This window comes from Otolemur garnettii, unplaced genomic scaffold, assembly GCF_000181295.1.
Source record: "Otolemur garnettii isolate 467f Iridium unplaced genomic scaffold, OtoGar3 scaffold00043, whole genome shotgun sequence".
Taxonomy (NCBI): Eukaryota; Metazoa; Chordata; class Mammalia; order Primates; family Galagidae; genus Otolemur; species Otolemur garnettii.
Genome location: NW_003852438.1, coordinates 20,072 through 46,717, shown reverse-complemented (window position 1 = coordinate 46,717; position 26,646 = coordinate 20,072). Strand labels below are relative to the sequence as shown.

The following is a 26,646-nucleotide window of genomic DNA, read 5'->3' as shown; positions in this document are numbered from 1 at the left end:
CCCCCCGTGCCGGCTCCCGGGCTGCCCCTGCAGCTTCTGCAGCCTCCTGATGCAGCGGGTGTCCTAATGAAGGGAGGAAAGGCCCCTGCACTTGCTAAATGGGTTCTCGGCTTCACACTGGCAAGAATTTGAGAGTACGCCAACGAGACAAAGTTTATTGGGAGACAGACAACAGATCCAGCTCCACGGAGTAGAGGTCCTGGCCTGTGGGGCAAGGGCAACGTTTCGAATGTTCAAAAACCCGGTTCGTGACCAGCATTGTCTTGCCATAAAGATTAATGATAAACTGTTGTCACAGAGAGGAGCGCGCAGCGTGGAAGGCGTCGGGTTTAGGAAGTCATCCATCCTCGGCCGTGCCCACGCTGGCGACTTTGTCGTTCGCGGTGCTTGGGTTCTGGTGTAAGTCAAACGGCTGCACCCGGGCCCTCCTGACCTCTTCTTGCTCCCCGCACAGACCTCCCCGCGCGGCCCGGGCCGAGGCCTCGGAGCCTGCAGCACCGGGGGAAGGAGTTTCCGGCGCACTCGGCCCGGGCCGCTTCCTGTCCCCTCCGCCCGGCCGCCTCACGCTGCCCGGCCGGGACGCAGCGCGACCCGACCCCCTCGCCGTCCCGGCGGCGCCCCCAGACCCCATGCAGTCCCGGCTCCTTCTCCTCAGGGCACCCGGCGGCCACCGCGGCGCGGCCTCCCGGAGAGTGAGGCTGCTCCTGCGGCAGGTGGTGCCGGGCGGCGACAGGCAGCGGCCGGAGGTTAGACTGCTGCACGCCGGGGCAGGGGCAGACACAGGTAACCCGGGGCGCCCCCGCAGACCCCGCCGCCCCTGCGCTCGGGCCGCCCCCCGCGCAGCCGCCTGGCCTCCCTCCTGCTCCTCTGTACACGGAAGGAGCCTTTGCCGCGCCGGGAGCCGAGAGATCAGGTTCTAGTCCCGATCTCGCCGCTTCGTGCTGTGTAACAGGGGGCAAGGTGTTTGCACTCTCTGGGCCTCATCCTGTCACTCGAGAGGTCTTGACTAATGTTTCTGATGACCTGGCACAGTAATTTCTTCTTCCCCTGCTGGTGCTTTTATCCCTAGTATTCTGACATGGATTATAGTATACGCAGAGGTTAATACGGCAGCCCTTGACCTTGCTCTTTGTGCCCCAAGGGCTTGGAAGCTGGTCTGTGTCCTCCAGCCAGGGCTTATGGTGGCTGAGAAGTGTACATTCTGGTCAGAGAACCCGTACTTCACGGTGTTTTAAATGTATGCACGAACCTTTCCAAGTTTTACAAAGTTTCACATAGTGTTAGAGTTCACAGTTACACCTTCATTTAGTTAAAACCCTTAACCCTGCAATTGAGGTTATTGAAACCCAAAAGGGAAAAGTGACTTGCCGGAGATCTCACAATTAACTAGTGACTGCACTAAAATCACAGGCTCTGATTTTTTTTTTTTTTCATTTGAGACAGGCTTCTCATTTTGTCACCCTTGGTAGAGTGTCATTTTGACACCCGTGGCATCATAGCTTACAGCAACATCAAATTCTTGGGCTCAAGGGATCCTCTTGCCATCCTCCCAAGTAGCTGGGACTACAGGCACCTGCCACAACCTGCCTTTTTTTTTTAGAGGCGGGGCCTCACTCTTGCCCTGGCTGGTCTGGATCTCCTGAGCTCAGGCAATCCACTTGTCCTTGGCCTCCCAGAGTGCTGGGATTATGGGTGTGAGCCACTGGTTTGGGCCCCACATGCTTTGATTTCTAAGCTTGATGTTTTTGGCTTTACCTGAGCTGGTTTTAGGAATTCTTTTTGTTGTATGTTGAGAATATTTGTGTTGGTTAAGAAATTGATGCCTACTGGTGCTTCTCTTGATTGGTGTAGTGATCCTAGGCAAGATTTTGTCAAGGTTGCTGCTTAGAATAATGGGGGTGTTCATTGTGAAACTGTAGGTTTTGTTGTTCGCCTTGCCTTCTTCCCCCCATTTTCCTTGCCAAGAACTGAGTTTACTCATGCATTTAATTTAATTCTTTCACTGAATAAACGTTCTCTCCTCACAGAGTTGCAATTTCACATTTTGCCTTTTCTCAATTATTGTGACTTCTAGGGTGTTTATTCATTGTTTTTTATTTTTTGTTTTTCTGTTGCTGCAGAGGTCAAGGATAGAAATGTAACTTAATCTATAACTTGGGCTTTGGGGTTAAACAATCTAGGTTGGAATCTACTTCTGCATTGTCTGGCTATGGGGACTTGACAGCAGGTTACTTAACTTTGTGTCCTAGTTTTCTTGACTATAAAAGGAAGATGAGCAGAGTATATCCACAAGTGTTGTGAGGATTCATGGGTGGTGCCTGTGGCTCGGTGGGTAGGGCGCTGGCCCCATATACCGAGGGTGACGGGTTCAAACCCGGCCCCAGCCAAACTGCAACAAAAAAATAGCCGGGTGTTGTGGTGAATACCTGTAGTCCCAGCTACTTGGGAGGCTGAGGCAAGAGAATCACTTAAGCCCAGGAGTTGGAGGTTGCTCTGAGCTATGTGACGCGACAGCCCTCTACCTACTGTGATAAAGTGAGACTTGGTTTCTAAAAAAAAAAAAAACAGTAGCGAGGATTCAATTAGTTAATACAATCTGTGGCATGCATTAATGGTCAATAAAAGTTAACTTCCATTATTCTTAATATATACATTTTTAGTTTTGTGAGAATTAAATTTGTTGCCAGTTGAAGACTTGAGACTAGTTTTTTTTAGATTCAGAACTATCAGAACTATCTGGGTAGGCAAATGTAGCAGAGTTAATTGTGTGAACTTGAAATTGTTCTTTGTTTGTAAATACTATATGTTGATTGTCAAACCATTAGAAACACCTGTGGGTGTGAATTTTGAAGTCTGTATTATACACGTAGGTATTGGTAGGTTAGTTGTAAATGTCCTCAAAATTTGTGTTATGTCCAGCGGATCAAAGTACAGGCTTTGCTTCCAATGTGAGAGTCATGGATAAATTATAGACAACATATTAACTTCTTAGATTCAGTCACTGACGGTAGTATCAGACCACAAGAGGTAAATCATGTTAACTGCATTTCCTTGCTGCTGCAAAGATTGACAGGTTGAAGGTGAATCTTCAACCTTACCTGAGATACAGACTCAAGTAAGAATAACTGTAAGCAAGGTGAACATAAGGTAAACTCTTGGCCACCCTCAGAGATAAGGGTAAGGCCATCCAGGTGGGAGTGTCCTGTTTTGAACCAAAGGTCATATGCAGACAAATGTAAAACCACAAATAGCAATTAGCCATATGGTAAGGTTTATGTTGATAAGATGCTCTCTGCTGCACTCTTACGTGTGACCAGTTGCTCATCTCCTTTCTGCATGTAATTGACAGTGTTTCCTTGTAGGTTGCAAAAAGAGCAACAGCGGTGCCTATGGCTCAGTGAGTAGGGTGCCGGCCCCTTATACCAAGGGTGGCAGGTTCGAATCTGGTGCTGGCCAAACTGCAACAAAAAAATAGCTGGGTGTTGTGGTGGACGCCTGTAGTCCCAGTTACTTGGGAGGCTGAGGCAAGAGAATTGCTTAAGCACAAGAGCTGGAGATTACTGTGAGCTGTGATGCTATGGTACTCTACTTCGGGCAGTAAGGTAAGAGACTCCGTCTCTAAAAAAAAAAAAAATAAAAAAATAAAAAACATTAGGCAGTGCCTGTGGCTCAAAGGAGTAGGGCACTGGCCCCCATATACCGGAGGTGGTGAGTTCAAACCCAGCCCCAGCCAAAAAAAAAAACAAAAACAAAAAACAAAAAACTGAAAAAATAAAAACAATATTAAAAAAAAAGAAAAAAGAGCAACAGAGTATATAAATAGATTTAAGTTATATGTGGCTCTTTGTGTTTGTTTTATTTATCTTTATATTCTATTGGTACTTGGTACTTTGTACCTTACTGTGTTAAAGTTCACACAGGGAAGGAGTAGGAGAGACTGGAATTAACTTAAGCCTGACAAGGGAGATTATTTACATTAAAAGGAAAAAATAATCTAACCCAAGACACACTGCTTTATCATTTTCTATCAGTTAGTATGAGATAGTGTTCATAGTACATATAATTTGTAAATTCTGTCTCTGCACTTCAATTGGTAGTAGGTATGTATTGTCTCTTGGTATTAGGAACAAAGAGGTTAACAACAAGGTTATGCACTTCTGGCAGCTCCTGTAGCTCAGTCAGCAGGGCGCCAGCCACATACACCAAATTGGTGGGTGGAATCCGGCCTGGGCCAGCTACAGCAACAATGACAACTGCAACACAAAAAAATAGCCGGGCTTTGTGGCAGGCACCTGTAGTCCCAGCTACTCTGGAGGCTGAGGCAAGAGAATTGCTTAAGCCCAAGAGTTTGAGGTTGCTGTGAGTTGTGACACCACAGCACTCTACCAGGGCGACAGCTTGAGACTCTGTCTCAAAAAAAGAAAAAAAAGGTTATGTATTTCTATAAAGAGTATTTATTATAGGGCGGCACCTGTGGCTCAAAGGAGTAGGGTGCTGGCCCCATATACTAGAGGTAGTGGGTTCAAACCTGTCCCTGGCAAAAAACAAAAAACCAAACAAACCAAACAAAAGGATTATTATAGTATTTTCACAAATGGAACCACACGAGTTAGTTCTGTGGTTCCAAATATGCTATAGCTTCATTGGTTATAGCTCAATGTTTGCCTTATTTGAACTTGGTCTGATCATTTGACAGTCTGTAACTGACTGAAGCTGAGCTGCTCTGGTTGGCTGAGATGTCACTATTTGTTACAAAAGTATACTTCTAAGACTTTCAGTTAATTTGTGGTGCTAAGTGTGGTTTGTTAATTAAGGACTCAAAGTATAGAGGCATTCTCCTGCCAAATTTAGTTTACTTAAAACTGCTGTCCCCTCTCCCCCCCGTTTTTAGTCTTCTAATTTTGAGAGATTGACCAAAACCTTGGGTGTTGATGCCATTCTTCATTACCATCATAATGGACTTATTTGGTTTCATGATGGAATTCATAAGTCACAGTCACATCAGGTGAATTTTTTTTTTTTTGAGACAGAGTCTCATTATGTCACCCTCGGTAGAGTGCTGTGGCATCACAGCTCACAGCAACCTCAAACTCTTGGGCTTAAGTGATTCTCTTGCCTCAGCCTCCCAAGTAGCTGGGACTACAGGTGCCTGCCACAATGCCTGGCTATTTTTTGGTTGTAGTTGTCAATGTTGTTCAGCAGGCCTGGGCTGGGTTGGAACTCACCAGCTCTGGTGTATGTGGCTGGTGCCCTAGCTGCTGAGCTACAGGCACTGAGCCTGAATATTTCTTTATGTTCTTGCTGATTTAGTCAAAGTGAGACCTCTATGGATGGCTTCATGCAAACATTTAAGACTTGAGGAAGACTATTATGATGACTCTTAGAAGAGTAATAACCAAAGACCAAGTGTCCTCCTTAGTGGAAGCCCTTATGAACTGAACCAGTCAAAAATCAAACAAATCATAGTTCAGGCAATATAATTCAATAGTATTTAAGTCCAATTGCTCATAGCCTATGTTTAGGGTATAATCGTTATTAAAGAATATAGTTTGCTGTACAATGGTCTGATTTTATAGAGGTATTTAATTTTGTCATTAGTTTGGTAACACAAAGCATAGTAATGTGGAGACCCATTACAAAGAACATAAAGATTAGAAAACCCCGGGAAACTCACTTTTGCCATCTGCCATTTAGGATGCCTATAAACCATTGGCTGCTTCTGTAAGCACATCGTGTGTGCATGTGTTTATTTTCGTCTTTAGAATTTTTTTTAAAGTTCTTGGTGGCAGTGTCTAAAAAACAGCAGTATGAATGACCATTTTTTAACAATTGTTTTTAGAGACAGGGTCTTGCCGTGTTGGCTAGGCTGGAGTTAGATAGCTCACTATAACCTTGAACTCCTGGATTCAAGTGATCCTATATCATAGCCTCCAGAATAGCTAGGACTATAGGTTTGTGCCACCATGCCTGGCTAATTTTTAAATTTTATGTTAAATGAGGTCTTGCTATGTTGCCCAGGCTGGTCTGGAACTCTTGGCTTCAAGTGATTCCCCACCTTGGCCTATCAGTAGGACTACAGGCCTGAGCCACCATGTCTTGCATCAGCCACCTTTTAAAATTAAGCTTTTTGTAGTAGCAAAATCAGAAAAGAGAGGTACAACATTCAGCTTTGTTCAGTACCATACAGAAGACAAGCACCGACAGAGGAAAAGGGAAGCCAGGCACGGTGTAATCCCAGCACTCTGGGAGGTCAAGGCGGGTGGATTGCCTGAGCTCACAAGTTCCAGACCAGCCTGAGCTAGAGCAAGACTCCGTCCCCCGAAAAATACCTGGGTGTTGTGACGAGCCCCTGTAGTTCCAGCTCATTGGGAGGCTGAGGCAAGAGAATTGCTTGAGCCCAAGAGTCTAAAGTTGCTATGAACTATGATACTATGGCACTCCATGGAAGCGACAAAGTGAGACTGTCTCAAAAAACAGAACACAACAAAAACAAACAAATAAACCAAAAAACAAAGAAACAAACAAAAAAAACCCCAAAAAGCCCACACAGGAAAAAGGAGATTTAAAGCAGCAATGACAGCCTTGCTGACAGCTTCTGACTTTCATTGTCCTTACCATTCATAGTGTGAAATAAAGGGAGAACATTTTTGGCCAAGCTTCTTAGATCATGTACTTCTGAAACAACCACTGTGACCAGAGGGTAGAATGTTCTAGCTAGGCCTATGCAAGATACTTACCCCTTGGGGTTTCGGTGCATTGGTAAGGTTGAGGTTAAGAAGAGTGGTGCTCAAAACAAATAGGATTTCATTGGAGGGAGAGATTTTGTTGCCAAAAAAAGGAGGAAGATTATTTGATGCATAAAATGTAACAGCTCTTCGCTGAAGATGACCTAACAAGTAAGTAACATCCAAAGGGTTTTGTACTAGATTGTGTTGTACGGGGTGGCCATAAAGTTCCTATGAATAGTATAAACAGTATACTATTTTATATACTTTATTATATGTAAAACCAGCACATTGTACCCCATAATTGCATTAATGTACACAGCTATGATTTAATAAAAAAAAAGTTTGTATGAATATAAATGAATGAATAGTCTAAACCTTTGGGAAATCCCTTTAAATATGGCTTATCACAAGTGATAATATCAAACTTTATTACTTTAAGTGTGGTCTAAGTATAGCTTCATTTGGAAGATTTTATCTTTTGGATTCTTTGCAGGGTTTTAAATTTTTGAGTCTCTAGTTTTTGTGCTTGAAGAAAATATAAAACTTAATTGATCTGTATAGGATTTCTGTGGGAATTGTGTCCTGTACAGGAATTTAGGTTAATTTGAATTATATGTAGTTGCTTTTTCCTTATTATTTAATGCAATTAAATGTTTAGCAGCATATTATATAACAATTTGTCATTTTAAATTAACTCATTATTCTACTTATTTTGATAGTTACCATTAAGAGTATCATATATTATTAACTAACTTCTTTTTTAAGAAAATGACTGTGGCTTGGTGCCTGGAGCTCAGTGGTTAGGGCGCTGGCCACATACACTGGGGCTGGTGGGTTCGAACCCAGCCTGGGCCAACTAAACAACAATGACAAATATAACCAAAAAAAATAGCCAGGCATTATGGCGGGCGCCTGAAGTCCCAGCTACTTGGGAGGCTGAGGCAAGAGAATTGCTTTAGCCCAAGAGTTTGAGGTTGCTGTGAGCTGTGACGCCATGCTACTCTGCTGAGGGGGACGTAGTGAGACTCTGTCTCAAAAAAAAAAAAAAAATCAGTTACTAATGGCTTGACTTATGAGCATGTGAGTAGGTAGGATGTGCTTGAAGATAGAGAAAATCATTAGAGCTTAAAAACAGTACTTAATTAAGAAAATAATGTTTAATTTAATCTGTAATCATTTATTTGTCAAACATTTATTGACTATCAGGCTTGAGATACCATTTTTGGCACTGAGGATATAATGGCATGAAAACACAGGCCTTGCATCAAGAGTAAAATAAAAGTTGTAGACTAAACAGCAGTCTTCAAATATTTTTGTCATTCATCTGCTAAAAGGAGTGGCAAATAAGTATTCCTTTGCATATTTTGAGGTTGATATCTAAAGTTATTCTGGTAAGTGTAAATAGTTGCAAAGGATGACATTTCCAGTGTGTTGTAAACATTGATGTTTAAAATTGTTATAAATTCTATTTCTGTCTTTTAAGTGGAAACAGGATATTCTAGTGATTTGTTTGCTACTGTCTCTGTTTTGAAAGTAAATTAAAAGCTTTTCTTTCTTTCTTTCTTTTTTTTTTTTTTGTAGGGACAGTCTCACTTTATGGCCCTGGATAGAGTGCTGTGGCATCACAGCTCACAGCAACCTCCTACTCCTGGGCTTAGGCAATTCTCTTGCCTCAGCCTCCCAAGTAGCTGGGACCACAGGTGCCTGCCACAAAAAAGCTTTTCTTTAATTGTCAGAAAATATTATTCTTTTATCTTCTGGAATTTATATTTCAGTTATAATTATTCTTCACAATTTTATCTTTTTTTTTTTTTGAGACAGACTCTTACTATGTCACCCTTGGTAGAGTGCCGTGGCGTCACAGCTCATAGCAACCTCAAACTCTTAGGTTCAAGTATCCTCTTGCCTCATACTCCCCAGTATCTGGGACTACAGGCACCTGCCACAGTGCCCAGCTATTTTTAGCCACAGGGTTTTGCTCTTGCTCAAGCTGGTCTGGAACTCCTGAACTCAAGCAATCTGGCCGCCTCAGCCTCCCAGAGTGCTAGGATTGTAGGTGTGAGCCACTGTGCCCAGCTCCACAATTTTGTCGTAATATATTTCCATTCTTGAAAATTTTATTTCTATCATACTGTTCTGCAACAAAAATATCTAAATGTTAAAACATTTGTCATTATAATTAGTGCACAAGTATTCAAAAGAATATCAATATGTTACAAATTTTGATGAAAACAAAAATATTGTGGAGGTATGTCTTTTTTTTTTTCTTAAGAAAGAATCTCTGTTTTTTGTCCAGGCTTGAGTGCCATGGTGTCAGCCTAGCTCACAGCAACCTCACAATCCTGGGTTCATGAGATCCTCCTGTCTTAGCCTCCAAAGTAGATGGGACAATAGCCAGGCACCCATCACAACACCTGGCTAATTTTTCTATTTTTAGTAGAGACAGGCTTGATTAGGTTGGTCTTGAACTCCTGAGTTCAAGGGATCCTCCTACCTCAGCCTCCCAGAGTACTAAGATTATAGGCATGAGCTACTATACCCAGCTGGAAATATACTTTTTTATGACACGAGTGGTACTTCCCTCACCTGAATATTAACTAATATATTTATTAATATCATTAATATTCCACAGTTGAATTTTGATACAATATCAATTCTTTCCAGACTTTCTAAGTTATATGCCAAAGCTCCAGTTGCGCAGTTGGTTAGCGCATTATACTAATAATAAGTTATATGCCAAAAATAGTATACTGATTTATTACCAAAAATGTTATTTAATACAATAGTATAACAATAGTTATAAAATACAACCATTAATTTTAGCTATATATAATATATATAAACAGTGTAATGTAATTATATATAAAACTGGATAATTTTGAGAAAATATCATATGATTAAATACCGTTTTTGGCTCAGTGCCTGTGGCTCAAGCAGCTAAGGCGCCAGCCACATACACCAGAGCTGGCAGGTTCGAATCCAGCCCGGGCCCGCCAAACAACAGTGATGGCTGCAACGAAAAAATAGTAGGGCATTGTCACCGGCGCCTGTAGTCCCAGCTACTTGGGAGGCAGAGGCAGGAGACTCGCTTGAGCCCAGGAGTTGGAGGTTGCTGTGAGCTGTGATGCCACAGCACTCTACCCAGTGTGACAGCTTGAGGCCCTGTCTCAAACAAAACAAAACAAAACAACTTTTTGTCGAATTCTTGAAGTTTTCATCATTAGCAAAGGAAGTCTGTACTGTCAAACCAATCACCTAAATTAGACTTTCTGACAGAAGAATTATTTGCACCTTTCAGTTAAAATGAATATATTAATGTTTCTTTTAAGGAATGTTATTAAAAAAACACTAAAAAATTGTGGGATATATTTTTTAAGGTAGATTATGAAAACTAGTAAAGCCAAGAGTAAAGGAATCTACTGGTTATATTTATATATTTAATTTTTTTTTTTTTAAGACAGAGTTTCACTTTATCACCCATGGTCTCACAGCAACCTCAAAATCTTGGGTTTAAGTGATTCTCTTGCCTCAGCCTCCCAAGTAGCCGGGACTATAGGCGCCTGCCACAATGCCCAGCTATTTGTTGTTGTTGTTGTCATTGTTGTTTGGCAGGCCTGGGCTGAGTTCGAACCCACCAGCCCTGGTGTATGTGGCTGGTGCCCTGGCTGCTGAGCTACAGGTGCTGAGCCATAGGTATAATTCTTTATAACTTCTGTGTAATGAAAGCCTGTAGATAGTATCACCCTTATGTTTGTAAGCAAGCTTATTATTATTATTATTTTTAAATACAGAATCTCACTGTTTTGCCCAGGCTAGAGTGTCATGGAGTTAGCCTAGTTCATAGCAACCTCAAATTCCTGGGTTCAGGGTGGTGCCTGTGGCTCAAGGAGTAGGGCACCAGACACGTATACTGGAGGTGGTGGGTTAAGACCCGGGCCTGGCCAAAAACTGCAAAAAGAAAAAAAACCAAAACACTCCTGGGTTCAAGCAATCCTCCTGCTTTAGCTTCCCAAGTAGCTGGGACTATAGGCACCTGCCACAACAACTGGCATATTTTTAATGTTTTTAGTAGAGACAGAGGTCTCACTCTTGCTTAGGCTGGTCATGAACTCCCAAGCTCAAATTAAACTCCCACCTTGGCCTCCCAGAATGCTAGGACACTACACTTGGGCCCAAGCTGATTCTTCCAAAGAAAATCTATTTTAGAAAGTAGCTAATTTACGTTTTTCTTTTTCCTGCAATAAGGAAAATAGGATAGCATGACCCAGTAATACCTGGGAGTAATTAAGGTTGTACTGTGAGAACTTGCTGACCACATGGTTTTTTGAAAGTATTAGAACTTAAATGACTAGTGATTTTCAGACTTGCTCTAGAAATCACCTGGAGGGCTTATTGAAACACAGATTGCTGGACCAAATTCCAGGGTTTTTGATTCAGTAAATCTGGGATGGGAGTGTGAAAATTTTGCATTACTTATAAGTTCCCAGGTGAAATTGATGCTTTGAGAATCTTAGGACAGACTGAGTAAAGACAAAGAGTTGATTAGTCAGAGGAGGGAAAAAGAGGGCTTATTGGATTGTAGAGGAGGTTGTAGCCTTTAGGATTTTTGTCCTCAATTTGGTTTCCTTCGCCTTCTTCTGGCTGTTAATTTGGACCTAGCAAGGACTTAGCTTCATAGGTAGTCCTTATCTTTCTCTCTCAACTTACTACGTGCTTTAATGAATTTCTTTGTCTACAAAAACTCTTTTCAAAGTTTTAAGTTATTACGGTTATTAATTTATTACATGAATTTCCTTGTTTCTAAAGTTTCTGTCCCACAGGGTTCTCTTGGGAATGTGTAAACTACTCAGAAGAGCATTCAAGTGTTGGCTATTGTTGTTAGTGTCATGGTTTAAAGTCTTAGACTTCAGGATACCTTACTAGCGTTCAACTGGAATTTCTGAAATAGGTTTTGCACAGCTACTTTTCTTAGTGTCTTTGAGCCCTTTCCAAATGAAGTTCCAGGTGCATATGGTACCACTATTCCTATTTTGCTGTTGTAGACAGCAGAGTGAGATTATTCAATTTAGTTTGGTACTTTAGAAGAAGCTCAGCCAGAAATTGTTACTTAAAAAAATAGAACCATGTAGAAATTTTAATACTGAGAACTTTTGCTCTCTTTCCCTTATTTCATGTGGCAATTCTTGGCATTTATATCACAGGTGCTTTTTTTTTATGCACCTAGAAATATTGAATTTTGAGGATATGTTGCTAGATAACTTGAAATTGTTTATGGTAAAAATAAGGACATATAAAAAATGAAAAGGTTGGGGTGTATGTTAAAGATTCTACCCTATTCATGCTTTGGATGATCTTAAAATGCATTCTTCTGTATTGTTGTTGCCTAGATAGCATTGGTATCAATGAAAAAAGTTGATTAATGTGTTTTTTATTGTGCTCATCTTCTTGCTAACCTAGCTTTTATTTACTTTATTTTATTTGATTTTATTTTTTCTTTGTGAAGACAGAGTTTCACTTTATCACCCATGGTAGAGCTCTGTGGCATTACACAGCTCACAGCAACCTCCAACTCCTGGGCTTAGGTGATTCCCTTACCTCAGCCTCCCAAACAGCTGGGACTACAGGCACCCACCGCAATGCCTGACTATTTTTTTGTTGCAGTTTGGCTGGGGCCGGGTTAGAACCTGCCACCCTCTGTGTATGGGGCTGGTGCCCTGCCCACTGTGCCACAGGTGCTGCCCCTAACCTAGCATTTAAAATGTGAATGGTGTCTTATCTCTCCTTTATATGGTACGTACTTTGCAAGTTTTAGAAGATAGTGCTTGACTTAGATGTGTGGTACATTCCTATAAGGTTTCTGTAGGTTAGGACAATTGATGTTGCCAAAGGCATAGTGGGCACTTTTCTTAAAATGCTTCTGTTTCTTTATTATCTTTTTAGGTGATACAGTAAATATTGGAGATGTATCCTACAAGTTGAAAACTCCTAAGAACCCAGAACTTGTGCCTCAGAACTACAGTAAGAAATAATTCATTAACTTATGAATGAATAACTTTTAACTTTTCATTATGGGAATTTTCAAACTTACACAAAACTAGAGGGAACAGTAAAACCCAGTGTACTTTTATCATCCAACTTCAGCAGTTACCCATGTTTTGTGCCTATCTTCTTTTACCTTCTTTATATATATTTTTTTGTCCTGGAGTATTAAAAACCTATCTCAGATATTCTGTCACTTTGCCCATGAATATTTCAGGAGAAACACTACTGTTTCTTTTTTACGTGGGATAAAATTTACATATAATAAAATAGATAGATCTTAAATCTTTGTTTTGGTTAGTTTTGATAATTTTATAAATGTGTATATCCAACAAGATTACTTTAATCACACTCCCACACGTTCTCTTATGCCTGTTCCCCTTTCACCTGCCCTAGAAACTACTGTTCTCTGTGCTACCCTAATAGATTATTTTTGCCTGTTCTCAAGCTTTATATAAATAGAATCATGGTATAAGTGGTTGTAAGTCTTTTTTCCATCAAGAGAATGAATTTGAGGCTTATTCATATTGTTATTAATTTTTTAAAAATTTCTGCATAGTATTCCATTGTGTAAGTATACTATAGTTTGCTTATCCATTCTTTGATGGACGTTTGAATGGCTTTCATTTTTCTATTGTATGAATAAGGAGTTGTGAACATTCCTATACAACTCTTTTGGTTATAAGTTTTCATTTCTCTTCAGTAAAAAACTAGGATTTGAATTGATGTGTCATAGGGTAAATGCCTGTTTGACTGTATAACACTGCCAAATAATTCTCCAAAGCCATTGTATTATTATACTTATGACCAACAGTGATGATCTACAACCATTGTTGGCAGAATTGGTATTTATAGTCTTTTTTTATTTTACTCATGTTAGTAGATGTTAAAAAAAAAAAAAAAACCTCATCACAGTTTTTATATTTTCTTATTTTTATTTTTTGAGACAGTCTTACTTTGTCACTTTCAGTAGAATGCCATCACAGCTCACAGCAACCTCAAACTCTTGGGCTTAAGCGATTCTCTTGCCTCAGTATGCTGAGTAGTTGGGACTACAGGCACCCACTACAACACTCAGCTATTTTTTGGTTACAGTTGTCATTATTGTTTAGCAGGCCCGGGCCAGGCTCGAACCTACCACCCTCGGTTTATGTAGCTGACGCCCTACTCACTAAGCTATGGGTGCCAGGCCAATAGTTTTTTTTTGTTTTTGGTCGGGGCTGGGTTTGAACCCGCCACCTCTGGCATATAGGGCCGGTGCCCTAGTCCTTTGAGCCACAGGCGCCCCCCCAGCCAACAGTTTTTTTTTTTAATAATACCTTCATTGACATATAATTTATGTACTATAAAATTCACCATTTAAAAAGGTACAACACAGTGGTTTCTAGTATATTCAGAGCTGTGCAACCATATCACTATTTAACTTCAGAACATTTTTGTCACCCCAAAAAGAAACCTAACACCCATTGATAGTCATTCTTTGTTTTTTCTTCTTTCTGGCCCCCAGCCTTTGGCGACACTAATATACTGTTTCTAGGGATTTGCTTATCCTGGACATTTCATGTAAGTGGGATCATGCTATGTGGTCCTTGTGTCTGGCTTGTTTCATTTAGCACAGTGCTTCCAAGGTTCATTGATGTTGTAGCATGTATCAGGAATTCATAGCTTTTTATGGTTAAATTATATTCTATTGTAAGGATATTCCGTATTTTGTTTATCTGGATTTGTTGGGGGCTATTATCAATAGTTTGGATTATTTGGGGCTATTATCAATAATGCTACTATGAACATCCATATACAAGTTTTTAAATTAAAGGACTTATGGTTTCAATTTTGGGGGGTATTTACTTAAAAGAGAAATTGTTAGGTCATATGGTGGCATAGGTTTAGTATTTTGGGGAATTACCAAAATGGTTTCCATATTAGCTATCCCCTGTTATGTTCTCACCAGCAATGTGTGAGGTTTCTGTTTCTCCACATTCTCACCAACACTTGTTATTGTCTGTCTTTTTAATAACAACCATCCTCAAGCATATGACATGGTATCTCATCATGGTTCTGATTTGGATTTTCCTAATGACTTATAGTCACTTTGCTCAAAGTCATATCATTTCTTTTCTCAAAATTCTTTAAATGACTTTTTAAAATATTTAGGAACAAAGATCAATTCTCAGCTATCTTGATCTAGTTTTAGCCTCACCTCATGCCATTTTCCTTCCCATTCTATCTACTAGTCATTGGGTGCAATATAGAATACTTGTTTGGTTCACTTTGTACATTCTTCCAACTACAGTATCTGCTCTGTTAAAGAAGGAACTATTCAGTGATACTTGTTAAAGTATTAAGACTTTATTCAGGACCAATATGTTGGGTTTTGCAGTAGGGGAGAGAGATCGGGTTCAACTCCGAATGCAACACAGGATAAGGGGAATTTACAGCTAAGGAGCAGCACGGTGGGGAGGGGGTTGGTGAATGGGAATTATTAAGAGGAAACATCATGGGTAAAGGGGATTCTGTTGAACCCATGTAACAAGATTCTTGCTGAAGATAAGCCAGGGTTGATGGTGGGAGATGAGAAACCTGATTAGATATCAAGAATGACCAGTCATCAAGAATGGGGAGAGGTTCTGGCTAAATTGCCTTAGCAAGTTTCTTTTGCTCATACTGTGGTTTGCAAGGAAGTGTCAAGATGGACTCACGAAGAGTTTTAGAATACCTGACTGAAGTTTGATCAAGCAAAGACTCTTGTTAGCTTCTTGAGGGAGAATATCTCACTTTCATCTAACACAAAGTCATATTAACTCTACCTTCTAAGTGACTCTGCAGTCTGTCCTCTCCACTCTGTCCCCTTCTCTTTTCTTTCCACTCTTCCCTACCCTTCTGTTCCCACTCCCCTCCCCTCCTTTCCTCTTTTCTTCTCTCTCTCCTTTTCTTTCTTTCTTTTTTCTTTTTCTTTCTTTCTTTTTTTTTTTTTTTCTTTTTTGAGACAGAGCCTCAAGCTGAGCCTCTGGGTAGAGTGCCCTGGCTTCACTGCTCACAGCAACCTCCAACTCCTGGGCTCAAGCGAGTCTCCTGCCTCAGCCTCCCAACTAGCTGGGATTACAGGCTCCTGCCACAACGCCCGGCTATTTTTTGGATGCAGCCATTATTGTTGTTTGGCGGGCCCAGGCTGGATTCGAACCCGCCACCTTAAGTGTACGTGGCTGGCGCCTTAGCCGCTTGAGCCACAGGCGCCGAGCCTCTTTTTTCTTTTTTGACAGAGAGTGCAGTGGAATTATCATAGCTCACTGCAACCTTAAACTGCTGGGCCTTAGAATATCTCCTGTCTCAACTTCCCAAGTGGTTAAGACTAGATATACCTGCCACCATGCCCAGCTGGTTCTTAGCAAATCTCCTGTCTCAACTTCCCAAGTGGTTAAGACTAGATATACCTGCCACCATGCCCAGCTGGTTTTTTCTATTTTTTGCTAGATGGGGTCTTGCTCTTGCTAAAGCTGATCTCAAATTCCTGAGCTCAAGCCTCACCTCCCAGAGTGCTAGGATCACATGTGAGTGGATGCACCTGGCCACTTATTGTAGTTTTCAAATCCAAAATTTCCATGTGGACTTTTTTATAATTTCTATCTCCTTATTGATATTCTTTATTTGATGAGACTTGTCGTACATTAATTTTTTAGACATAATTTCTTTTAATTCTTTGAACATATTTATGATGGCTTAAACTGTCTACTAAGACAAATGTCTGGCTCCCTCAGAAATAATTTTAATGAACTCTTTTTTTCTCTGTGTATGAACAATGCTTAATTTTTAAAAATTTTGTTGTTGTAATTTTGTTATTATTTTTGAACATTTTAAATAGTGTAATCTCACTTTCCCAGGGTCTGTTGTTGCCCCTTGTGTTGTTACTGTTTATTCCTAGTCCTTTAAAGTCTGTGTTCTTGGTCATATGCAGCCACTGACATTTCTGCTTGGTTAGGTTAGTGGTTAGCTGATGATTAGACTGAGAGTTCCTAAACGCCTGGAACAGTTAAGTGTCTTCCTTTGCTGAGGGCCTCTGTGTGACTTGGGCGTGATCTCAGTGCTTCACAGTCAGCTCACCGTGTGTCTCAATCTTTATTTTCTGCTGTGTGACCCTCAGGGTCAGCTAGAGGTGTGAAATGAGGCTCTTCAGGATTTTCTTGGACATGTGCATTTTCTTCTAGATTTCCAGGCATACACTGGAGCTTTTCAAAGCCTCTTATGAATATCTCATTCCCACTTAAAAAAAAAAAAAATTTTGGTCATGCTCTTGTTAGTGCCAACTGGTTTCACCGCCTCAGGCAGCTGTAATGTTAAACAGTTGTTGTTGATTTTTTTGACAAATGCCCTGGGTTAGAGCTGTTTGCACACGGTGAGCTCTGAGTGCATCCAACAAAGACAAATTCTAAGAATGGAGCTTTACAGAGAGCTGCCAGGCGGGTCAAATAGGGACAGTTTTCTGGGGATAGAACTTTTGTGGAGGTTCAACTCAGTTCTGTCACCTTAATTGGCTGCCAGGCTGCTGGTTTTCACTATGATTATGGGCAGTTGGTTTTGAAGACAATCACAGAGTTGGGGACATGGGAAAGGGATTAGGGCAAGTAAAATACAGGCAGTCCCCGAGTTATGAATGAAATGGGTTCTGTAGATTTGTTCTTAAGTTGAATTTGTGTGTAAGTTTAGGCAGATACATTTACCTATTACCTTACCGTTTATAAGTATGTCAGTCTGATGTTTGTAACTGGGAGACTTACTGTAATAGCCTCTGTTCATAAATGTGAGTTGTACATGAGTCAGATGTTTGTAGCTTGGGTACTGCCTGTACTCCAAAACTCATTGTTCTTACGGAGGTTCACCCATTTTTTTCTTGGATAAATCTATTGTTGAAAACCTTTTGTTAATTTCCAGAATTCTGAAAAAGTTGATATTTAAATTTTTTTTGCCAGTGTTCTCGTTTTTATGAAGGAGTGAATTATTAGAGGTGTTTACTCTGCTATTCCAGTGGTGCCTGTTCTCTCAGCGTGGTTTTAATTTGTGTTTCTCTGAGTAATGATGTTCCAGGTATTTTCTTATGCCAATTCACCATGTGTATATCTTCTCTTGTGAAGTATCTGTTACTCATTTTTCCATTAAATATTGAGTTGTTTGCTTTTTTATTATTGATTTGTGAAAGTTCTTCAGACATTATTGATAAAGTCCTTTATCACATATACATGTATTATGAATACTCTTTCTCAGTCTACTTGATTAGACATTTTCTCATTGGTTTCTTTTGGTTGGTAGAGTTTTGTTTAGATCTAATTTATTATCTGTTTTTATGGTAAGTACTTACTGTGTCTTAAAAATCTTGGCCCACTCTAAAATCATGAAGATACTCTATTTTTTTTTTCTAAGAGCTTTATAGTTCCATTTTATTTTAAAAGGATCTATTTCATCTCAGTTTGTGAATTCATTAACTTAATTTTTTTCATAATATAGCCTTTATTAATAATTTAAATATCTATAGTGGTATCTATATAATCTGTATTAATATTCTCTTTTTTATTTTCATTTTTTTCTGTTTTTAATCATTCTTACTAGGGCTCTATCAGTGAAATTAAGTTTTCAAAGAAACAGCTTTTGACTATTGATGTTTTCTATTGTTTGTCCATTTGTTATTTCATCAGTTTTCAAGCTTTACTGCTTCTTTATTTTTATTTACCGTAGTTTATCTTCTAACTCCAGCTTCATAGACTATGGCAAACCACGCACCATCTCTCTGTGTTTAGCTGCCAGTTTTTTTGGTTGCTGGGGAGTTCTCTTTGCTATTCAGTCCTGCCTTCTGCTGGGTACAACTCTGCAGCTTGTTCCCTCCCAGCCCCCAAAGGCTGCTTCAGGGAAAGCTAAGAGAGCCTCAGAGGGATTTATCTCAGCTGTCTTGCCCCAGCACCTTCCTGAGGAACTTAGACTGGATAAAGACCCTAGAAGAAGTTTCTGTCATCTCTTTTCTCCCACTCCCCTACCAAGGGCTTTTGCCTGGCACTAAGGAAAGGTCCAGCATGCTTCAGGAAGGCTATCTCTCAGCTCCTGCTCTGTATCTGTGCAACCCTGAGGGTTGTTGAGATAGAGTAGCTGGGTAAGTACAGGCTTACTCTGTGGCTGGTACTTCTTAGTATGTTAATCCTTTATGCCAGCCCTTTATACTTAATGTTAAAAGTTTAGTTCATTTTTCCTGACACATCTATGGCAGATTCTTCCTCTTCTGCCATTCTGTCAGGGGTGAAAGTTAGCTGTGGATCTTTCTCCTAGAAAGGGCTAATTATTTTGTATAATTCAGTTCATTTAGGTTTCTTTTATCCTTAGCTATATGATGAGTTTTAAGAAACTGTGATTTTTGTAGATTAGCTGGTTTGTTTCAGAGTTGGGTTGAAAGTGAAATTCTCATTCAACTCACTTCATGTTAACTAGAAGTGGGAGTTGGGAACTTTTTTTTTTGATGTTCATTATTTAATGGGTATGCCTAAGTGTATTATTTTAATAGACAGAGTTCCTTTTCTGGAAATGAGACTAGTGACATAAATTCTTTGACAAGTTGTTATACTTGTCTGGAGAAAAATTAGTCAAATAGATCTATCTATAATACCTTCCATGCCATAGGTATGTGATAATTGGGAACAAAAGGGCATTTCTCCCTGATTTCTATTTTTTTCTTATTATGAATGTAGCTAACATTTTTTTTTTTTTTTTTTTGGCCGGGGCTGGGTTTGAACCCACCACCTTTGGCATATGGGGCCAGTGCCCTAACTCCTTTGAGCACAGGTGCCGCCCATGTAGCTAACATTTTATAATAAACTTCAGAGGTAAGGAATAATATCCATTCTTCATAGACAATAAGAGACCTTATACGTAGTTTGCGTTCTATAGGAAAATGACTGCTGAGGGTAGAAATTATGTTTAAAATTTTGGCCGCATTAATTTGTAGCAGTGTGAATTTCTGTAGGTTATTTACCTTCTGTGAGTTTCCTTGAACGTATGGGGATGATTGATTCAACCTTGTGGATATATTGTAAGAATTAAGTTGAATAGCATATATGAAATGTGCGGGGTAGTGCCTGGCACTTAGTGCTCAGTAAACATTCATCCCCACACAACCATCCCCTAGTCCTAAAATGTGAAACTTTCTAACTATAGCAAAACTATCATAAGTTCTCACCAGTAACCCCACAAAACCCTAAAACAGGGGTCCTCAAACTTTTTAAACAGGGGGCCAGTTCCCTGTCCCTCAGACTGTTAGAAGGCCAGACTGCAGGCCCTGGGATAAGTTGGCTGCTAAGCAGGACAGGCAGCTGCAAAAACACCCGGTGGGCCAGATAAATGTCCTAGGCGGGCTGCATATGGCCCGCAGGCCGTAGTTTGAGGACACCTGCCCTAAACAATAACCAGCAAAAAGAACCACCATATATTATTGTTTATATGCTTCAAATTTTTATTATCGTTTTCATGCATACCTGATAATCAAAATTTATCGTTTCTTTTTGTTTAGCTATTAGTAGTTAGTCCTTGAAATGTATCTCAAGAGTTTATATTAAAAAACAGTTAGATAGGCTTGCCGCCTATAGCTCAGCGGCTAGGACACCAGCCACATACACCCGAGCTGGTGGGTTGGAACCTGGCTTGGGCCTGCCAAACAACGACAACTACAACCAAAAAATAGCCGGGCATTGTGATGGGCACCTATAGTCCCAGCTACTTGGGAGGCTGAGGCAAGAGAATCATTTAAGCCCAAGAGTTTGAGGTTGCTGTGAGCTGTGATGCCATGGCACTCTACCCGGTGAAACAGGGTGAGACTCTCAAAAAACAAACAAACAAACAAACAAAACCAGTTGGATAGTCTATAGATCCCAATTTGTATTTTCTGTGCATGCTGTTCATTGGTCATCATTCCTACCATAGTTACAATGTAAGTATCCCTTATCTATTATCTTTTATATACCAAGATGCTGTTGACATGTTTTAGACAGTAGTGAACTGTTACATTATACCCTACTTATCTTTCTTGTAAGCAACTGTGTCCACTTGGAAGGAAAAGATTATTAGGGGTTTGATTACCTGGAAATAGAAGTAGCAACCAAAATTTTTTAGTCTTGCTTTTTTGCCCTTGGTAGAGTGCTGTGACATCATACATAGCTCACAGCAAACTCAGATTACTGGGCTCTCATTCCTCAGATTCAAGCGATTCTCTTGCCTCATCCACCCAAATAGCTGGGACTATAGGTGCCCTCCAGAATGCCCAGCTATTTTTTAGAGACAGGGTCTCATTCTGGCTCAGGCTGGTCTTGAACCTGTGAACTCAGGCAATCCACCTGCCTTGGCCTCCCAGAGTGCTAGGATTATAGGCATGAGCCAGCACTCCTGGCCCCAAAATCTTAAGTATCCATAATAAGTGTTATGTGGTTGCTACATATTGATTGGGCAGATAAATTATATTGTATAAATACAACTTGTTATTGTGTATTCATTTACTGTATTATGTTCAAATATTATATATATTTTTGACCTTTTCTCCTTTTAGGGACTATTTGCAAAATGGAAAAATTATACTTCTTTGGAGCCACTGTTGCTAATACATTATTGATTAGATAGTATGGGTTTGGGTTATGAGAGCATTTTGATGGACTTTTTTTCTCTTTTAAAGTTTAAAAAAATTTTCAAATACTTTGGAAATAGTTTTTCTTGAAGTTCGATACCCTATTACTTTTCCTCCTGTATTTATACTTCAATGTACCTAACTCTAAAAAGCTTTTTACCTTTTGGATATTTAATATTTCTTTTTTTTTTTTTTTTTTTTTTTTTGAGACAGAGCCTCAGGCTGTCCCCCTGGGTAGAGTGCCGTGGCATTACAGCTCACAGCAACCTCCAACTCCTGGGCTCAAGCGAGTCTCCTGCCTCCACCTCCCAAGTAGCTGGGACTACAGGCGCCTGCCACAACGCCCAGCTATTTTTTGGTTGCAGCCGTCATTGTTGTTTGGCGGGTCCGGGCTGGGGATTCAAACCCGCCACCTTAGGTGTACGTGGCTGGCGCCTTAGCCGGTTGAGCTATAGGAGCCGAGCCGATATTTAATATTTCATATGAAATATAAAATTATATATTTTTGTTGAAGAAAGGCACTTTACCAATCATTATCCTCTCTAAAACTCTCATTTTATAGTCAGGAAAATAGGAATACATGAAAGAGGTAAGAATACAGACTAATTAGTAGCAAAGCCCAGATTGCCTCACTTCAGTTTGGGTTTCCTTTTATAGTCTACTACATTGCCTCTAGCTATTTACTAGCTACTCTTGATTTTCTTTTTTTTTTGGCTGGGGCTGGGTTTGAACTCACTACCTCCGGCATATGGGGCCAGCGCCCTACTCCTTTGAGCTACAGTTGCCGCCCTCTTGATTTTCTTTAGAATAATCTCTGGGATGGACAGAAAAATGATATGTCAGAAAACTCTTTTGAAAGACTTTAAAAGTATAAGCTTGGCACCAGCCACATACACCGAGGCTGGCGGGTTCGAACCCTGCCTGGACCAGCTAAACAACATTGACAACGGTAACAAAAATAATAGCTGGGAGTTGTGGTGGGCGCCTGTAGTCCTAGCTACTTGGGGGGTTGAGGCAAGAGAATTACTTGAGCCCAAGATTTTGAGGTTGCTATAAGCTACGATGCCATGGCACTCTACTGAGGGCGACATAGTGAGACAATGTCTCAAAAAAAAAGGAGGAAAGACCTTAAAAGTGTAAAGAATATTTTGGAAAAAACACTAAATTAGTTGAGGCATGGCAGTGGTGTTTTATCAAAGTTATTATCAGAGTACTGAAAATCACTATTGTCTTACTGTGAAGAAGTAAACGCTAGAGCAGCGACTGTGGGTCAAAGGAGTAGGGCGCTGGCCCTATATGGGTTCAAACCCAGCCCCCGCCAGACAAAAAAAAAAAAAAAAGAAGTAAACATCACAATGTTGAAATATGAACACTGATATTCATATTTAACATGTATTTAAGAAAATGGGGGGCACCAGCCACATACTCCTGTGCTGGTGGTTTCGAACCCAGCCCGGACGTGCTAAACAAACAAAAAGAATAGCCGGGCTTTGTGGTGGGCGCCTGTAGTCCCAGCTACTGGGGAAGCTGAGACAAGAGAATCACTTGAGCCCAAGAGTTGGAGGTTGCTGTGAGCTATGATGCCACAGCATTCTACCTAGGGTGACAAAGTAAGACTCTGTCTCAAAAAAAAAAAAGAAAAGAAAAGAAAAGAAAATGATAGAAGTCATGTTAACTAGCAAATGCTACAGACTTTTCTTTTTTTTTGCAGTTTTTCGCCAGGGCTGGTTTGAACCCACTATCTCCAGTATATGGGGCTGGCACCTTACTCCTTGAGCCACAGGCACTGCCTTTTTTTTTTTTTTTTTGAGGTAGTCGGATTCTGTTGCCCACGCTAGAATGCCATCTATGTTGTCACTCTAGCTCATAGCAGCCCCAAACTTCTGGGATCAAGTGATCCTCTTGTCTCAGCCTCCTGAGTAGCTGGGATTACAGGTGCTTGCCACAGGCCTGGCTATTTTTTGGTATTGTTAGGAGAGACAGGGTCTTACTCTTGCTTAGGCTGGTCTTGAACTCTTGAGCTCAAGGGATGCTCCTGCCTCAGCCTCCCAGAGTGCTAGGATTACAAATGTGAGCCACTGTGGCTGGCCCAGACTAGAAGTATTCTTAAGTAAAAGTCTAAAATTGAATGGAAAACCACATAAAAGCAGTATTATCTCATCAAAGTAACATTTCTTAATTCATGGACCACCTGAGATAATTTATGGTTATATTCTATAGTCAGTTATCAACTTCTCTTTCAAACCGTTTCTGTCTTGGCAGTATTGGGCACAGTAGGACATCTTTGTAGCTGTAGCATCTAGCCCAGCACCAGGTACATCATAGACACTGGAGTTGGATTGTTCGTCAGTGTTTTTATTATCTAGGTCTTGCTGCCTCCTGCCTCGACCATTATGACGCCCATTTATCATCTGAGTCCTGAGTTTCTCACCTGCAAGTGTTGAAGTGGATAAATAGAGCTTTTTTTCCTTTCTGTATAAAAACTCAATCTTAAGCCTTACGTGAATTTGACAGTTTTAAAAAAAGAGATTCTTTCATGTTTTGGTGCTTGAAGTTTAAGTATATTGTATCAAAGATGATACTTCTTCTAGGGTTTGCCTTATGAGGTGATGCCACAGGGTAGCAGGTTTTCAACAGATAGCTTTAAACCTGACCTCAGAGTTATATTTCTGCTTCCTTATATAATTTTGTTGCAGTCAGTAAACCAATTGTACTTGAGGTCATTTAAGGTTTATTGTACACACAGAATTCTTAGACAATTATGGACCACAAAGATTTCTATAATAATTACAACCGTATGCTCTTAATTTAACCTGATGAATTTTGGCATGAAATCAACAGGATGAGAGATTTTTTTCCCTGTAGTTTGTAAATAATTTTAGGTTTGAGAAATTCATCATAAATGACACAATAGTGCAGGGAAATTGTTAGTTTTGTGTAAGTGGAATGATTATTGGAGCTGTTTGTCAATTTTAGTGAGTTAGTGACAAAGTTACATAAAAGGTCTCTGGAAAAGTACTACCTAAGATTCTTTTCCTTAATAGAATTAGAGTTTAGAAAAAAATCAGACAGGGCATCCACTAGTAAGATCTGCCTTATTTTAGTTGTTGCACTAATTGCCTCTCATTACATAAGAGTTTACTTAGAGAACGGGATTACCTTTGTGATTTCTTTAGATGTATTTTTAACAATGGAGCCCTTGAATGGCCTTGAGTTATCCCGACTCCCTATTGCAGTCTTTATCCAGAACCCAATTTTTCTTTAATCTTCTTTCTCCCAGCACCATATTCAAGAAGGATTAAACATTTTTGATGCATCTTATTACTTTTTATTTTCTGCTTAATAACTCTTATACATCCCCACAGTTTGGGCCCAGGGGTCAGGGATGTGGCTGTGGTTTTGACCTCAGAGGGCAGGGTGCAGTATTGGCATGGCTCCACAGAAGAAGGGGTGCTCCCAAGGCCTAGGCCCCAGGGAACAGTGCCCAGCTGCAATTCAGGACCTAAAAGCAATAGGACATAGTGGCAACTTAAGCACTAGGGGATGCAATATCATACAGTGGTGATTCTTGACCTTGGGATGTTGGGAGCTGGCAGTGCCCATTCTCGGTGTGTTCAGGTGCAGCAATGGCAAGAACTTGGGAATTACAAGGCACAGGAGTGGCTTGGGGCCTGGAGTGGGGAGCAGTACAGTATGACTCTACTTCTTGAGGAGGTGAGTACCTCAGCAGCTCAGGCTACAGGTGCCTAGTTCAGTTCTAGGGACACAGGTTCCTGTGGCTTTTAAGCCTGGCAGGTGGAGTTTGCACAGCTTATCCAAGTCTTTAATTCCCTGGGAAGGAAGGTTCTACGTCAACTTGGCCCTACAAAGTGCAGCTACATGGATGGGTTGGAGGAGGCTCTGACTTACTGGGAGTCAGGGTGCAGTGTTAGCTGTCACAGTTGGGAGATGTGACAGTTGGGAGTTGCCGTGCTTAACAGTTAGAGCCTCTGGGGCAGGATGTTGCATTGGCATGGGAGCCAAGGGTAGTTCAATGTTCTGGATCCCTGGAGTGGGAGAAAAGGTACCACTTTAGCGTTTTAGCTCAGGCTCTGAAGGGCAGGGTACACCAGTCCTGGGGATGGGGCAGATCCATGACGGCAGGGTGCAGTGATAGCTAAACTGAGTGATGGTGGGCTATCAAGTAGATGTGGTGCAGTGATGCCAAAGCCTCCAGGATGGAGGGCTTCTGTGGCTGCTTGACCCTGGAGCAGGATGCGCTTTGGCAATAGTTTTGATTCCAAGATGGTATAGTACAGTAGCAGCTTGGACTGGGGTTAGGGCACAGGATCAGTTTCTTCTCTGGGGGTGGCACAGCATGTGTGCTCCTGGGAGCTCCCTTACCTGCACTCAGAGCATGTGAGGACTGCAGGAATTTCTAGTAGTGAGGACTGCAGGTATTTGTGTAGACATGAGCTTTTCTCTACCAGGAGAAGTTTTTTCTGTTTCTAACCTGATCCCAACTGGAGGATGAGATTATCCCTTGGTAGAGGCAAAGTATTTCCCATCTCTCTCTATGTGGCCATCCTGGGTTAACTCTGGTATTGTCCAATAGTTTCTTAGGTCAAATTGTAATTGCTTATTTGTTGTTTTTCTTTGTGGGGGAGAAGAACACTTGGAACTTCTACTTTGCCGTCATACTGACATCACTCAACAGTGATCCTGTGTGTTATTTAGAAGTGTGCCATTTAGTCTCTAAATATTTGAAGATTTTCCAAAGATCTTTCTGTTACTTATTTTCAGTTTAATTTAATTCTGCTCAGAATTTACTTTGTATGGCTTGAATCCTTGTAAATATATCAAATTTTAAAAAACAATTGTATATACATGCATCATGTAAGAAAAAATTCTGTATATATTTTGTGGAAATTTTCTTATGTCAAATATTTTCTAAAGCTTGGTTTAAGAAATATAACTTTTAAAGTAGAATTAATAGGCTCAGCGCCTGTAGCTCAGCAGCTAGGGTGCCAGCCACATACACTGGAGCTGGTGGGTTTGTACCTAGCCCAGACCTGCCAAACAACAACTACAACCCCCCCACCAGAAAAATAGGGTGGCGCTGATACCGGATTTTTAACACTGGATTTCCAGGCTCTTGGTCTCAACAATTCGATGAATGAAATCGATAGACCATAGAATGAACAGTGAGGTTTTATTTACAGCTCAAAGAACCAAACCTCCTTGCAGGGCAGGATA

The 26,646-nt window shown here is 40.6% G+C and overlaps 1 protein-coding gene across 1 annotated transcript in view; it reads left to right on the top strand.

The window, feature by feature from the left end:
* Positions 1 to 278: 278 nt before the first annotated feature.
* Positions 279 to 26,646, top strand: part of LOC100964149 (von Willebrand factor A domain-containing protein 8-like) — a 39,610-nt gene continuing 13,242 nt past the window's right edge. The window contains exons 1-2 of the mRNA XM_023513636.1: positions 279 to 783; positions 12,669 to 12,746. Of these exons, the coding sequence (XP_023369404.1) occupies positions 279 to 783; positions 12,669 to 12,746 (583 nt within the window). The remainder of the gene's footprint in view (positions 784 to 12,668; positions 12,747 to 26,646) is intronic.